This window comes from Vicia villosa, unplaced genomic scaffold (genome assembly GCF_029867415.1).
Source record: "Vicia villosa cultivar HV-30 ecotype Madison, WI unplaced genomic scaffold, Vvil1.0 ctg.001748F_1_1, whole genome shotgun sequence".
NCBI classification, from domain to species: domain Eukaryota; kingdom Viridiplantae; phylum Streptophyta; class Magnoliopsida; order Fabales; family Fabaceae; genus Vicia; species Vicia villosa.
In genome coordinates this window covers 198,769-215,166 of record NW_026705715.1, presented here as the reverse complement: position 1 = coordinate 215,166, position 16,398 = coordinate 198,769, and the positions used below count along the sequence as shown (strand labels likewise).

General features: G+C 36.9%; 1 protein-coding gene across 1 annotated transcript; it reads right to left on the bottom strand.

The window, feature by feature from the left end:
* Nucleotides 1-1,843: 1,843 nt before the first annotated feature.
* LOC131636465 (F-box protein CPR1-like) lies at nucleotides 1,844-3,090 on the bottom strand. Its single transcript, XM_058907068.1, has 2 exons — nucleotides 2,270-3,090; nucleotides 1,844-2,183 (listed from the first exon to the last, which is right to left on the bottom strand). Exons 1-2 carry the CDS (start codon nucleotides 3,088-3,090, stop codon nucleotides 1,844-1,846), a joined length of 1,161 nt encoding a protein of 386 aa, XP_058763051.1.
* Between the last annotated feature and the right edge of the window lie 13,308 nt (nucleotides 3,091-16,398).

Genomic DNA, 16,398 nt, shown 5'->3' with positions numbered 1-16,398 from the left:
TTTACTCTTAGTTTTTTTTTCTTCTTTAAATTCTATTAAAAATATATATCAACAAAAACTGAGACCCAAAATCACCGCAATTCAAGAAGAACGGGAAGTACCGTTCAACAATAAAGTTGAAAAGACGGATTTATAATTCCAGAAGAACCGTTCAACAGTAAAGTTGAAAAGATGAGACTTATAATTCCAGAATAACTGGAAGAACTGTTCAAAATTAAAGTTGGAAAGACCAGATTTATAAAAGTGGAATCATTTCTAAGGTAGAAAACCAACGGAACCAAAGATCAAAACAACATAAAAAAATGAAAATGAAAGCTCATTAAAACCAAAACAGTAACAAAGAAAACACGTGAAACACATACAATCATCACATTTATCACTGTATAATTTATCTATTCTCTTTTCAACCTATTACAAAAATTAATTGCACTCTGATTACAAAAATTGTACTTACATTTGTATTAACTTCTACCTCTTACGTACTCGTACTCTACACTTGTACTTACAAAAATGGCAGAAATCAAATAAAACTAATGATTTGAAAACACTGATGACAGTTTTTCCCTTGTTCAGATGAGTTTTGATGAAAATCCTATCAAAGTACATAAATGTAGAAAATCAAACCAATATGTCCGTGGGTTTGTTCTGATGTTGTTTGATCTCATTCCACCCTCGTATCTAAATAACATAAGACCAAAATAATAGAATATAAGAAAAAAAACTCATCAAATCATCTCAAAATGCTCCCTCTTGTTCGAAACAACCTTCCATTTGTGGTGCACTCGAACAGAAACTTTCCAAAGTTCTTTGCTATCGTTGATGTCACAGATTTTCGCCAATGGTCTCGCAATATCTTACAACCAGTTAGCACAAGCAGCAAAGTAAAAATGGTCTGATACTACCGAAAAGTGGAAGCCACACAATCATTATGTATAATGTAGCAGTTACAAACTCTTCATTACATAACTGATGCAGAAGGTGAATGGACAGAAGAAGATAAAGTCCTCATTATATTAATAATATATGTTAATTATGCAGAATGGAAGATGCAAGGACAGAACCACACAAATGCTAATTATGTAACACATAGTGGAAGATGAAAGAACATAACTTCATAAATGAACGGTAAACGTGGCGGATCCATAAGCAACATTTCCTACTCTCAGAATAAGCCACTTGGCAGCATGAGAGGAACTCTTCAAAAAGATAGAGTTTTCTTATATTATTATAGATTTCCACATTCAAATTACAAGACATGTACAATTTATATATGCATATGTACATTTATATGTGCACTCACATTTGACAATACCACGTATAAGTTGCAAAACTCTATTATAATAATAATAATAATAATAATAATAATAATAATAATAATAATAATAATAATAATAATAAGAATAATAATAACAATAATAATAATAATAATAATAATAATAATAATAATAATAATAATAATAATAATAATAATAATAATGTTTAGCCTATTCCCCTTGTGCATTCCCCTTGTGCATGCTGAAATCCATATATATCTACAAATAAGTCGAATCATGTGCATTGTTTACTCAAAGCAACAATTATAGAAAGAAAACATTCTTATTGTATGGTGAATTCAAATACTGACTTAATATTCGCAAAAATGCCATAACGTTTACAAGAAATTTCAACCATCCACTTTTTAATCTAGAATCTTCTGAAATCCACATTGGACTCAAATATTTATTTTAGTAAAATGAGAACACAGTACAACTTAAAATACTAATGACCCTTGACAAATGAATATAATTAAGTGTAGTTTTTTTTTTCACGATCGCCCGTATCCGATTTATTGAACCGATTAATTCTACCAAATGTTGTTTATTACACCTGCCAAATTAGTCCTTATGATCAAGTACTTAAATGAATCAATCTTCGGGAGTGATACAATACTTTCCATATACCTAACAACTCTTATTGATTTGCCGTTTCCGTAAACTTGAAGATCCATCATTTTGTCATTGTCGGAGTCATACAATATCAATCTTTCATCATTGTCTTTCCAAAGAAATCCATTGATCCCATAAAATCCAACAAACTTTGAAACCATAGGCACTGGTCCAGCACTATATAGCTTAATCCAAGACTCTGCATCCCAATAATTTTTCATCATCCAAACATCAAAACATTTATCTATTCCTATTCCTCTGACAGGATAAACAATAACACCAATTGTATCAGACTCAACAAAAGGTGCTAGAGTTTTACAACAGTTCTGAAAAAAAAAGAATACTCTATTTTGGGAACTTTTATCTTCCTAAATGTTTCATCAACCATGTTGAATGCTAAAACAAAATCTTCTATTCCGCCACCATCCTTATCAACATAACTCAACCAATGACAACAACTGTTCATAAAAGTATAAACCGCGGAAGACTCGCGGGAAATTTCAAATGGAAGAGGAAGATCTTCCGCATTCAACTCTCTCCAAGAGTGGGAATTAAGACTGTATAAGAAAGCAATCCAATATCCTTTTTCTCTTTCACCATTTGCTTTTTTCAACCAAACATCTTTTAAGAGAAGGATTTTATAGTCATTAGTTTTGGGATCAAATCCAAATCCAGCAAATTCAAACTTAAGATAAGCTCTTTCTGACGTTAAAGAAAATTGAGGTGAAGACAAGACAATACATTGCTTTAGGGAAGGGTTTATTAATATATTGTTTGGAAAGCCTTGTAAATAGTAAAGGCCATTACAAGGACCAAATATTTCGTTCCAAAAAGTTTCATCTCGTATGTAAACACTAGGAAGGTTTAAAGGAGAAGTTAATACATTGTTTTTTGGTTCATCGAAATTCCAAAACATAAGGGGAAAATGAATTTCGACGCCAGAATGATTGAAGAGTGTACGAATAACCCAAAGACGCTGGTGTTGTTTTTGAGAATACATAAAACTATTGTGGAAAACATAATATTGATTTACAAAACCTGGATGAATTATAAGATTAAACCATGATTTTGAAACGTACTTACAATTCAACAATTCTCTCGAAGGTAGCCTCGATAGAATATTCGATAAAATTTCCTGGGGCAACTGGTCTATCTTTGCAACCATCTTCCTTTTGGATATTTGTTTTACCAAGAATGGGAATATGAATACCATGGGAAAAAAAAATAAACAAAACAAATAAAAGAAAAATTCAAGAATTTGTAACTCCATTTGAATTTGGATTTGATCAGGTGATTTTGTTTGTGATGGTGGCAAACAGATTTGGGTATTAAAAAATGGTAACTAAGAATTTGCGGAAGAATTTGCGGATCGTGAACCTTAATTGTGACTTTATAATCTTTTACTTAGTGAGACATAAAAACCGGTAACCACTGTTCAAAGACATAGGGTTTGTTATGACTAAATTTTGGACCTAATTAAAAATATAGTATTTAATTTAAAAATAAATTTTAAATTAAACAATAAAAATTAGTAGTTAAACATTTACATATAATAACGTGGAATAAGGGTCTGTTTGGTAAAAATAGCGGTTGACTGATAAGTTAGGTGATAGCTTATAGCTTATGACTGATGGCTGATGACTAATGACTTATAGCTTATAGCGGATGGTTGAGACTAATAGCTTATAAGCTCATTGAAGTGTTTGGTAAAATTAGCTGTTCAATTAACTTATAAATGTAAAATGACGTAAAAGATATTTAATATATAATTAGTTTATTTTAAATTAAAATAAATTATAAGGGTTAAAAATGGATTTTAATTGAAATAATAAGGATAAAAAAGGAAGAAAAAGTAATAAGCTATAAGACATAAGCTAAAACGCTATTTGAAATAGCGTCTGAAAAATTAGCTATAAGCTAGTAAAATAAGCTATAAGCTCGTGATGAAAAGACCGTTTTCAAACGGGTCTAAATTATCATATGAGCTTATAAGACATAAGACATAAGCCATAAGCTTGAAAACATGTTTTACCAAATAGAGCCTAAGTATCATCATTAGAATTCGTTTTTTAATATAACTGTCAAACTATTTGAATTAAAAATATAAATTTAAAGTAAAATTTATTTTTGGGTTTGTTTATATTTGTTGACGATTTTTTTCTTCATTTTTTTATACTAATCAATTATTAATATTTGTGTAGTTTTAATCAATTATTATTTTTTTGTTTAGTAAGCAAGAGATATCATTAATGAAAAAGGAGAACAATGGGTTCTCCAAACCTTACAAGAGGATGCGGGAAAAGACCCGAACAAAAGGAAAATTACATACCAACTACTACAACGAGAGGAAAAACAAAGGATCCGTAACAAACTCGTAATAAGAGAAATTGGGATGTGTAATTTTACCGCAAAACATCCACCTCCAAGCTAAAGCTTTAATATTCCAAACTATATCATTTATACTCCACCTATCCTTCCGAAAACGCACCCCGTTTCTAAGAATCCAAAGGGTCCAAACACAAGCGAGCCAAATCATTCCCTCCTTTCCTTTTGACACTTTCTTCAAACGGAAAAAGTTATGCCAATCCAAGAAATTAGTTTTGCAATCTTCCTCATCCTTCTCCTTTTTTCCCACCCAACCGGCAACTTCCCACCACACCTTCTTGGCCACCCCACAAGAAAAAAAGAAATGCCTTATCTTCTCCCCACAATTGTCACAAAGAATACAATTAAGACTATCCACGGGAATTGCCATACCTCGTCTCACCAAAAGATCTAAAGTAGGAAGTCTATTTCGGAAAAGTCTCCAACCAAACGCCTTCACTTTAAAAGGAACCTCCGATTTCCAAAGAATCTCAAACGCCTCATGATTTTTGTCAAAAGGACCATGAGGAGTCCGAACACGCCTAATATACTCATAACATGAAGCCACCGAGTATTCCGGACCCTTATCCGCCTTTCCCATCCACTCCACGACATCCTTACCTTCCTTCAAACCTCCATAGTCCTCCAACCGGCCCTTTAGAGCGCCAAACAAACTATCGGCCCCTTCATCCCCCAACACCCCTTCTTTCACTCCTAAATCCCCCCATTTCCAAATACCCTCTTCCCAATCTCCCGTTGCCGCAACCGAAACCTTTTTCAAGCAAGATTTTTCAAAGATAACCGAAAAGACCTCTCTAAGGGGTCTCTCTTCCAACCAAGAGGATTCCCAAAAAGGAGTGGAAAAACCATTATCCACTTTAAATCTACACTTGTCAACAATTGGATCAAACAAGGAAAAGGAATTAGTTTTAACTAAGTCCTTCCACCAAATGGAACAATTGGAGGAAACTTTGTTCCCTCTTCCATCATCACAAACAATATGGTTTAAATCACCATATCTCGATTTCAAAACTTTGTACCATAAAGAATTGTCACCTTCAAGAATTCTCCATCTCCATTTGCAAAGGATAGCAAAATTGAACAACTTGATATTTTTCACCCCTAAACCTCCATCCTCTAAAGGCAAGTTAACATCGCTCCATTTCACCCAATGAATTTTCCTCTTATCCTCCACTCCTCCCCAAAGAAATTTGTTTTAGATACTAGTAAAATACTTCACCACTCTAGACGGAACTTTGTAGAAAGACATGGTGAAGATAGCTAAGGAACTAAGAACGGACTTCAAGAGAGTAATTCTTCCACCTAAATTCAAAAAACGATTTGTCCATCCATCCAATCTACTCTTCATTTTAGCCACAAGAGGATTCCAAGTAGATTCCTTCCTCGGGTTGTAACCAATCGGAATACCAAGAAATTTAAAGTCAGACTCTTCTAACTTGCAAGAAAGAAAGTGAGAAGCGGCCTCCAAAAAGTTGGCATTAGAATTAATCCCAATTAATTTACTTTTATGGAAATTAATGCCTAATCTCGAAACAATTTCGAAAGCCCTAAGAACCAATTTCAAAGCACGGACATGTTTCCAACTCCCTTCCCCCGTGATCAAAGTATCGTCCGCGAATTGAAGGATGTCCACACTACAAGTATCGTTTAGAGTGAAATTTTGGAGCTCTCCAATATGAATAGATTGTTTCACAAGACCCGTTAATCCTTCCGCCACCAACACAAAAAGGAAAGGAGAAAGAGGATCTCCTTGCCTCAAACCCTTATGAACCGAGAACTCCTTAGAAGGGCTTCCGTTCACAAGCACCAACATCTTACTATTAAAGATCAACAACTCCATCCACCTCATCCATTTGTCACCGAATACCATCCTTTTTAACATGTATCTTAAGAAACTCCAATTAACCTTGTCACAGGCCTTCTCAAAATCGACCTTGAAAAGAAGACAATTTTTTCCTTCTTTTCTAGCAAAATCCACCACCTCATTCGCCACTAAAACCCCATCCAACAATTGTCTACCGAGAACAAATGCACTTTGGGAATTAGATATAATCGAATCAAGCACCCCTTTTAATCTACCCGCCAAAAGCTTAGCCACCACCTTGTACATGCATCCAACTAAGCAAATGGGTATACAATCGTTCAAACACAAGGGATTTTTGCATTTGGGAATGAGAGTAAGGAAAGAAGAACACACCGCCCTAGAGATGAAGTTCCCTTCAAAGAAAGACTTGAAGAAATTAATGAAATCTTCCTTGATAATATGCCAACACTTCTTTAAGAACAAAAAAAAAAATCCATCTGGGCCCGGACTTTTGTCCCCCCCACAATTCCACACCGCACCCTTTGCATCCATGGTTATCCATGGGCTCTTAATTGCTTAGCTCACTTTTGAATTGTTTGAAATGTTTGAAGTGTCGTGTGTGAATAAGAAAAGATTTCGTTAAGGACTTTAGCTTGTAAATAAGCGTAGCCTTGTTTTGAAACTGTTTTGAAAAGAGAGGTGTGAAAAGTAATGTGAAAGTTGAATTGAATGTGGGCAAGCATTTAAGAACTACCTACCCTAAGTTTGTCTTCCTTGTTCTTTAAGTCTTTCGGGCGAAAGGGTCTATCCATACCATGAGAGGGCAGGAAGTCTTTCAATTGGATGTGCGGGTCACCAAAGGGTCATCGAGAAAAGTATCCTTCTCCATAAGACTGTCCCAGGCCATAAAGAGAGCAGGACGTCTAAGGGAAGGATATAATAGTCATTTAGGCAACAGTAAGGATACCTTAGCAATCGAAGGGACTATCATCATTTATCGAGGCAACATCGAGGGACGAGATCATTCTATCGTAGGAAACTCGAAGGGACTATGATCTTTTATTCCGAGGGACTATGATGATTTGAATTTGTAGGCAGCATGTGCTAAGGTATCCCTACGCTCGAAGGGACTTGACTATTCTGTTTAAATTGAAAGGCAACAGGCAACAAGAGGCGTTACCCTATAGGTGGGTGTGTGTAACAATCACGTGATTAAATTTAGATAATTTATCTTGTAATTAGTTATCCTAATTTTGTTAAAGGCTTGCACTCCCTCAGATTACTAACCACGGCAGAAAAAATAAAGGTAGAATGAAAATCCTACGCTATTACAATAAACACCTGCGGGGATGGGGGAAATTAAAAGGCGGAAATAAGAGAAATCAATAATTAGTTTTTAACATCCTTGGACACTTTTGATCTTCCTCGGACCCTCAATCGACCGACTCTGAAAATTAAAAGAAGAACAAATAATAGGGTGAGTGTAAGAGGGATTCGTAGACTATTCGAGACAAACCCTATTTTGGGCAAAAGGCAAAAATAAAATTAAAATAATATTTTAAAGAAGAAAAGAAATAGAAACTTAGCTTTTGTTTTGACGGTGCGTAGTCGGAGGATACTCGGGTAACCCTGAAAAAATCTTTCTGATCAGGTGCTCCACGCTTCCGCAGGTTCATGATGGTCCTTCACGTCTACTTGCGTTGGATTGGAGTGGATGCACATCTGATGGTTGCTAGTGTGAGGCGTATCGAAGGCATGCATTGGAGTAATGCACTGGATCTGTAATCAACAATTGTTACAAAAATAAAACAAAACACATGCAGTAGGCGAGATTCGATCTCATGCCCCTGCGCTAGCTCATTGGACCTGCTTCACATCCACTGCACCATTTTTAATTCGCTGATAATAGTACGAATAAGAAAGATTATAAATAAAGCAAACAGATACTCAAAATTCAAAATGTTTTAGCGCCTGGGCCCCACGTATATTGAATGAGCCAATCAGCTTTGGAAAGCGCAGCAGCCCCTTTTTGATTCACGAATCAAATCGTACAACCTGTATGGAGAGAGATTATAGGAGTTGATCAACCAATAACAATACTTGGTTATTGCTTGCGTGGCAGTCAACATTCAGCCACACTATTCATCATCTTCATCAATTTTTTTGCTACCAACTTGCTGCGAGTTGGCCTCCACGTTAGCTGCGAAAATTTGTAGTAGTTTCTGGAAAAATAAGAAACACTAAATAACACGTTATTTTACGAACAAAAACGCCCAGGTCCACTAATTGAGATGCTGCGAACGCGATGGCGGTGTTTCTTTGGATCGAAACGGTCTAAAGGTACCAACACGAAAGCTTCATACTTCCATGCCCTAACCATGGTGCTCAACGATTCCGGCTCCAAACCTTGCATGTGATAGGTCAAAGCTCTTCTAATACAAGCTACAAACTTGATTGGATGGTTAGATCAAATAGAAATAGCCATTCATACGTAAAATGACAAGTGCAAAGAGTGAATGCATATGAATATCATAGGAATGAGACTATACACGTCCAAGGGGCCAAGATTTGATACTTACCTTCCTTTTGATGTCAATTGAGAACAAAGGAATGATTAGTTTGAGTTTTTGATGGCTGCTCTGAGGAAAACGCAAAAGTTCAAGTTTTAAGTGAATTTGTGACTTGAAACCCTAGCCCTTGCCTCCAATTTTTCGTCCTCTCTAGGGTTTGGTACAATTTCCTACTTATAGTGGAAAGTTTAGGGTAACATAACTTGGACCAAATCCTTGTTAATCTTTGATTTATTTTTAGAGGAAATTTGATTCATAAAAGTTTCTAAATAAGCCAAATTTGATTTAATTTCCTCTCAATCTTTCCCATCTCAATTTCCACGAATTTGATACTCAATATTGAGTATTTATGTGATCATATTTGATTGGAATCAAGGCAAAATAAGATCTCTAATTAATTTTATTATTTTATGTGATTAATTTATAATTTAAAATGATAAAAATCATAAAATAAATAATAAAACAATAAAAATAAAAGGGATCTTGTTTTGAAGCGTGCATGGGCTTAGAACAATGATAGGATAAAAATATTATAGGCCCATTTGGAAATTTTTGGAGCTTTGGACCTTTTTCTCTTTATGTATGCCCTTGAAAATAGGTGAACCTGTGCGTCTTGCCATTTCCCCATACTTCAACATTTTTCCAAGTTCTTGAATTTTTTAGAAACCTTGAAGAGTCCTCTAACCAATGTTTTTGGTCTCATGCCAAAATAATTTTCCATTCTCCTTGTCTGCTCTTTTGAAAAAAATGACTTTTGGTTGACTTTTGAAAATGACCTATAATGTTTTGAACCATATCTCCCAAATGAAGCATTTTTAGACTTGGCATGTGAGAGACAAAATTGTAGAGAATTCAATTTCCTTCAAATTGAGCTTTGGATGGAAAATTTTTGATGTTCCATGTGGAAGTTATGGCTTGTCAAAGTTCAGTTGACTTTCTCCTATGAAAACCCTAATTTAGAAACTTTAGGTTTTGTTAATTTCTGAACTTTTCTTGATGAATCATGATCAATACTTTATCAAATGATGAATGATGCTTCATAATGAGGATGTTGACCAAAAATCAGAAGTTTTGACTGTTGTTTGACCATAGTTTGACTTTTAGGTCAACCAGTCGACTATCGATCGTTTGGGCCATTGAATGAGCAATCTTTCGAATCAGGACTTGAAATTTGGCATAGAGATTCTTTGAATCGTATGAGAGGCCATGGGATTCATTTGAGGTATCAGAAGTTGACTTTCCTTTGAGAAAGGCAAAACCCTAGTTGTGAGGCTGTTATTTAGGAGAGAGTACAGTCAGTCATGTCTTGAGCGTCTGATATTCAAATGATCTAGAGTGTAAAATGTGGTGGGCAAATTTTGGGGTATGACAGCTGCCCCTGTTTAATCTTCTTATACCTGAGGATGTAGATTGGCCTGCGTGCCTATCGGAATTTGAAGGTAGAAGAGGATTGAACACTAGAATACCGAGAAATTTGCCCTAGCTGAGGTAGAGACTTTTGTCGGAGATGGGCTTGAGGATGCCATCCAGGTGTTTGGAAAAGATGTATGATTGAGATGGGCTTAAAGATGCCATCCAGCTTGATAGACTTGAGAGTTAGAATACGTCGTACGTTAGACCGTATCTGAAGAATAGATTGAGTCATGCGTTAGACTGAATTTAGTTTGCATCAGCAGATGATGTCTGGAAAACCATGCGTTAGGCTGGAGGATATGTCGTACGTTAGATCAGATCCAATCTGCATCCTTAGATGTCTGGAAGACCGTGCGTTAGGTCGAAGAATGAGTCTTGCGTTAGACTAATTCAAATTGCATCCGTAGATGTCTGGAAAACCGTGCGTTAGGTTGAAGGATGAGTCGTGCATTAGACCCCATTTGCATCCGTAGATGTCTGGAAAACCATGCGTTAAGTCGAAGGATGAGTCGTGCGTTAGACTAATCCAATTTGCATCCGTAGATGTCTGGAAAGCCGTGCGTTAGGCTGAATCTTAGCTTAGTGTTTGTTGGAGATTGATCGTGTCAGCACCGTTCGTAGTAACTGATTTAGACTTGGGAGGGATGATCGTGTCTACACCGTTCGTGATGACATAATTAGATCTTCGAATGTTGATCATGTCAGTACCGTTCGTAATACCTGAATTAGATCTTGGAAAGATGATCGTGTTTATACCATTCGTGTTGATGGAATTAGATCTCTTGTCGTGTCAGCACCGTCCGTAGTGACTGAATTAGACTTTAGGAAATAGTTGATTGTTTAAGGAACCGTCTGAGGTATCGACTTAAATTTGAGGGTATATTGTTTAAGGAACCGTCCAAGGTATTGACTTAAATCTGAGGGTAGATTGTTTAAGGAACCGTCTGAGGTATCGACTTAAATCTGAGGGTAGATTGTTTAAGGAACCGTCTGAGCTAATGACTTAAATATGAGGGTAGATCATTAAGGAACCGTCCAAGGTATCGACTTAGATCCGAGGGTAGATCATTAAGGAACCGTCCAAGGTATCGATTTAGATCCAAAGGTAGATCATTAAGGAACCGTCCAAGGTATCGACTTAGATCTAAAGGTAGATCATTAAGGAACCGTCCAAGGTATCGACTTAGATCCAATGGTAGATCATTAAGGAACCGTCGAAGGTATCGACTTAGATCCAAAGGTAGATCATTAAGGAACCGTCCAAGGTATCGACCTAGATCCAATGGTAGATCATTAAGGAACCGTCCAAGGTATCGACTTAGATCCGAAGGTAGATCATTAAGGAACCGTCCAAGGTATCGACTTAGATCTGAAAGGTTTTGAAGTTGTTTATTTGACTGCAGCAGTAACCTGAAAAAAAGCAAAGATAGTTTTTTATGCCATGTCATGATGCATGTAATGCATTTATGTGACGGGATTCTCAAAATAAATGAGAACCTTGCAAGTTATGTACGAATTCAGTGTGAGGTAATGTATGCGATGTATGAATATGTTTATGATATATGTGAATATGATTTATGTTGTCTTGATTGAGAAGGTGGATCTCCATGTCATTGTAATTTTGATATTTGATCTTATCTTGAAGATGCTCAGCTGGGGATTTATGATTTCTGCTTGGGGACGATCAGTAACTTGATGTACCCTGATTGGGGATTAGAGATATTAATACACCATGTTGGAGAAGAGCAACATTTTGGAGGATCGTTAGTGTTGAAGATGTAAACTCTGTTGGGGAGTTATGTCTCTGTCGGGACGAGTATGTTTGAAGATATCTTCTTGAGAATTGCTCTGTGGGGATATGATCTTGTGAAATCGGAGCTGTGGGAAGGCATGGATGCCTTAAACATTGCCCCCAGTGGTATAGTAACTACCATTCCTAGATTTGATTAGGACACACCACTGAGTATTGATCAAGATGTCAAATTGGTCTTGCATAGATTTGCCCCTATTAGTAGGAGCTTTGGAAAGATTTGCCTCGCGAGGACTTTATGAGATGTGTACTATGGGCGACATGCCCCTAGTAATCATTGGCCCTAGACAATGTCCTATGTTGTTTGAGAAGTAGCTTCAGATATACTTGGATGCGTGCCCCTGATTGTTTTGGCATCCTTGAGAGATTCTCGGAATCTTGACTTGATTGCCCCAAATTGATTGGGAAATAGTTTGAAAGCCACTTGGGATGCATGTCTTTGACTGTTTGGCATTTGAGAGATTGACTTGATTTCCCCAGATTCATTAGGCAAAGCATGTCATGCCCCTTGTATTCATTGACTTCTAGTCTACTGAGTCAGTTATGAGGGATGTTGCTGCTGAAATAGTTCTGTCTGTCGGGATGACTTTTAGTTATTAGTCGTACCCTGTGCAGATTATTTATGATGCTAACATTTGAAATTATGTAGCAAAATATGATTAATAATGAATTCATGAGAAGCAATGCATATGTCTGTCTTGAGTTTGTTGAAAAGCTGGATATGTAAAAGCATGATGTTTATAAAAACGCGATGTTTGAAAAAAACGAAGTGTCAACTCAGCATTTGTGGTAAACCTTGAGGAGTCAGGATACCTTTTTAGTGACAGTATGATTTCGAACTAACCATGCTTCAGTTAGGACTTTTAAGGGTTGTAACGTGGCTCAGTTCATGGTTTAAGAAACAAAGGATAAAGGCTCAAAATTTGATTGTACCCACCCCTCTTCGTGATGATCTTCAATCCTAAGCTCAGTTAATTCAACTCATGCGTTCAGTTTCCAGGAGACTTTTGGATTTGCACCTTTTATAATGATGATGGTTCACAAGGAAAGAGAACTTTTGAGATGGCAGTCACTTCTTCCTTTTGGTAGTCACACCATTGTGTTGTTCAGGAATTTATTGACTTTTCTTTTTTCATCTTTTTGATATCCCTAACTTTTGCCCGAACTGTCTATTTTGAGATTACAGTCAGCGGGATGCCTTGATTTTTGCCTAAGTCTTCTTTTTGATTTTTTTGACTTAGTAGGCTTTTCTTTGTATGTATGTTTTTCATCATCATTTTTTTTAAAGATATTGACTGCCTTACTTAATGATTGATGAACCATCATTGGCTTTTGATTGACATCTCCAACACTTCTTTGATGTGTGCGGATGAGCGCTTGTGATTGAAACCTTTGTTGAAAGGTGTACTGAATGATTCTCTTAAAATAGAATGCACAGCCAAATTAACTGAGAACTACCCTACCCCAGGTTATGATCAAGGGTTTTAATTAGTACAAGAAAGAAACTTCTACTTCTTAGGCTCAAAGGGGTTGACGAGGGATTAACATTCTTATATCTCCACTATTTAGGAATTGAAACAATTCCTGTACATCATCAGCATAGTCCGCTCAAAAGCATACTGTATGAGGTTGCGGTATCGTTTTCGTCTTCCTCCCTCAAAAGGCATACAACTTTAGCAGGAGTCGAGTATCACAAAACATATGCAAAGTAAAGACGCAGTTTAGATGAGTGATAGCGAAATAATTTATTCAAGACAAACATATGCAATGCACTGATGATGATTATTAAAACAGATAATGTCTATCATGAGTCAAATGTTTAAGCAAACAAAAAAGAAACTCGCAAATGAAAGTAGATTTAATGATCCAAAAGTTCATCCGTCTAGACGTCAATCAGTATTGTCATGACTAGGCATAGGAGAGGTGATCACCATAGGAGTTTTCAGGAGGGTTGAACTTGATTTCCCCATCATCGATCAGATCTTGAATCTTATTCTTCAATGTCCAACAATTGTTTCTGTAATGTCCAGGACTGTTGCAATGGTATGCGCACCTCGCATTGAGTTTATAGCCAGGAGTGGAGGTGTTGGAATTCTTAGGAGCATCCTTCAAAGTAATTGATCTGATCTTCAACAGATGTTATATTGATCTTGGTGAATTGACGCTTAGGTACGTCTGGCTTTTGTAGAACTGATGTAGAGATCAGAATTGTCCCCACAAATTAGTTGCGTTCATTTCGACTCTTCTGATTGTGCACAACATTAGTTACATAAGGTTCCTCAGTTGAATTGAAATTGGTGATCTTGTCATCGATTAAATCTTTAACCCTATGCTTCAATGGTCCACAATCTTCGGTATCATGACCAAGACTATTTGAAAGATGAGCACATCTCGCATTGTAATTGTACCCAGGAATAGGAGTGCCTTCAATTCTTCCTGCCCCTTGGCTGAGTTCAGAATTAAAGTTTGGGATCGGATGTTCTGAGCCTGAAGGTGTTTGACTGATTGCTCGAAAGCCATCTGTGCTGAAGTAAACAGCAAGAGAGGATGAGATATCTGTTGTGAGAAACCTGTTATGCGATGTTATGAATGCAAATGCAATGTTTTCAAGGTTCTTTAGGAAATTTAGCTCACGATATATAGAAATTAAATTGGTCGCAACCTTGTCTGAAGAACTCGGACTTTCATCTTGGAACATCCTTCTTTGATAATCAAGCTTACCATATCGAGTGGGTCATCGCCTCTGATTCAGGATATCTCTGAATTTGAAGGTACATGGCTAGAGGAAAATAAATCCTCTTGCCCCCTGATAGGTACTGAGCCTTTGAATTGGAAGGCATAAGGCCAAAGGAAAATAAATCCTTTTGCCCCTTGATAGGTGAGATGTCTTTGATTTGGAAGACAAATGGCCAGAGGAAAGTAGATCCTCCTGCCCCTAGATAGGAATTCCGTCCTTGATAAGAGCACATGAAGTTGTGCGCCCTAAATCCCTAAGATCCTTGAAAGGGTTAGTTTACATGTGATGTTATGATGTTATGATGTCATGCAGATGCAATGCATTAAGTAAAGCATAAGGTCAAATTGTCCTACAGGGAAATCCTGCAAGGAAATAGAAGGTTAGAGCACAAGGTAATGAGGACGAATTGTCCTACAAGCAAATCCTGCAAGGAAATAAAAGGTTAAAGCATAAGGTAGTGAGGACGAAATGTCCTACAAGCAAATCCTGCAAGGAAATAGAAAGGTTAGATAACAAACAAGTCACACAAGAGTCCTTAAGTTTAAAGGTTTGCATGAAGTATGACCAGGTAACTACCCTTCCCCAAAGGTACTTCTAAGGATAAGGATGATATCAGCAACGGGTTCTACCAAGTTACTCAGAATTGTCAGCCCCTCTAAAGCACCCTCGAACATGGTACATGCATACCACGCAATGATAATTTGAGAAAGAACCTATCTGAGTTGTAGTATCGGGTAGCGACTATGCCCTTAACATACATCAAGAGTAGTCCCCCCACTACGTTCCTAAAGGCCAAGATGGGTTAAAGGTGACTAAAGGTTCTTAAGCTCCGACTCACCTACAGATATCCACACGAACCTCTCTCATGCAAAAGAGGCATGCAAACACCCATAGAGGCCTAACTTAAGCGTGAACTCTCATATTGACCAATCCCAAGCATACACAAGGGAGGTCGCCATGACTATGCCACTCCTATCTTAAGGTGCACTCGAATCCGGGTATAGGATTCATCTTCCATTCAACACCCAAAACAAACTTGAAAAATAAAGCAAGCAAATAAACCATTATTAAAGTGATCCTAAACTTTAAGGTAACCCCTCTTTTATTCGAAAGCGTCCTCAGCAGAGTCGCCAGTTCTGTAATACGGTGAACTGACTTTTTATCGAAATGTCGCGGATAAGCATGAGTCGCCACCGACTTTTATTTTATCCAATTGGAAAAGCAAAAAGAACAGGAAAGACCTTTAAAAGACTTTGAGTTCGGGGGGTAGGTTATACAAAGGGAAGGTGTAAGGCACCCTTTGCATCCATGGTTATCCATGGGCTCTTAATTGCTTAGCTCACTTTTGAATTGTTTGAAATGTTTGAAGTGTCGTGTGTGAATAAGAAAAGATTTCGTTAAGGACTTTAGCTTGTAAATAAGCGTAGCCTTGTTTTGAAACTGTTTTGAAAAGAGAGGTGTGAAAAGTAATTTGAAAGTTGAATTGAATGTGAGCAAGCATTTAAGAACTACCTACCCTAAGTTTGTCTTCCTTGTTCTTTAAGTCTTTCGGGCAAAAGGGTCTATCCATACCATGAGAGGGCAAGAAGTCTTTCAATTGGATGTGCGGGTCATCGAAGGGTCATCGAGAAAAGTATCCTTCTCCATAAGACTGTCCCAGGCCATAAAGAGGGCAGGTAGTCTAAGGGAAGGATATAATAGTCATTTAGGCAACAGTAAGGATACCTTAGCAATCGAAGGGACTATCATCATTT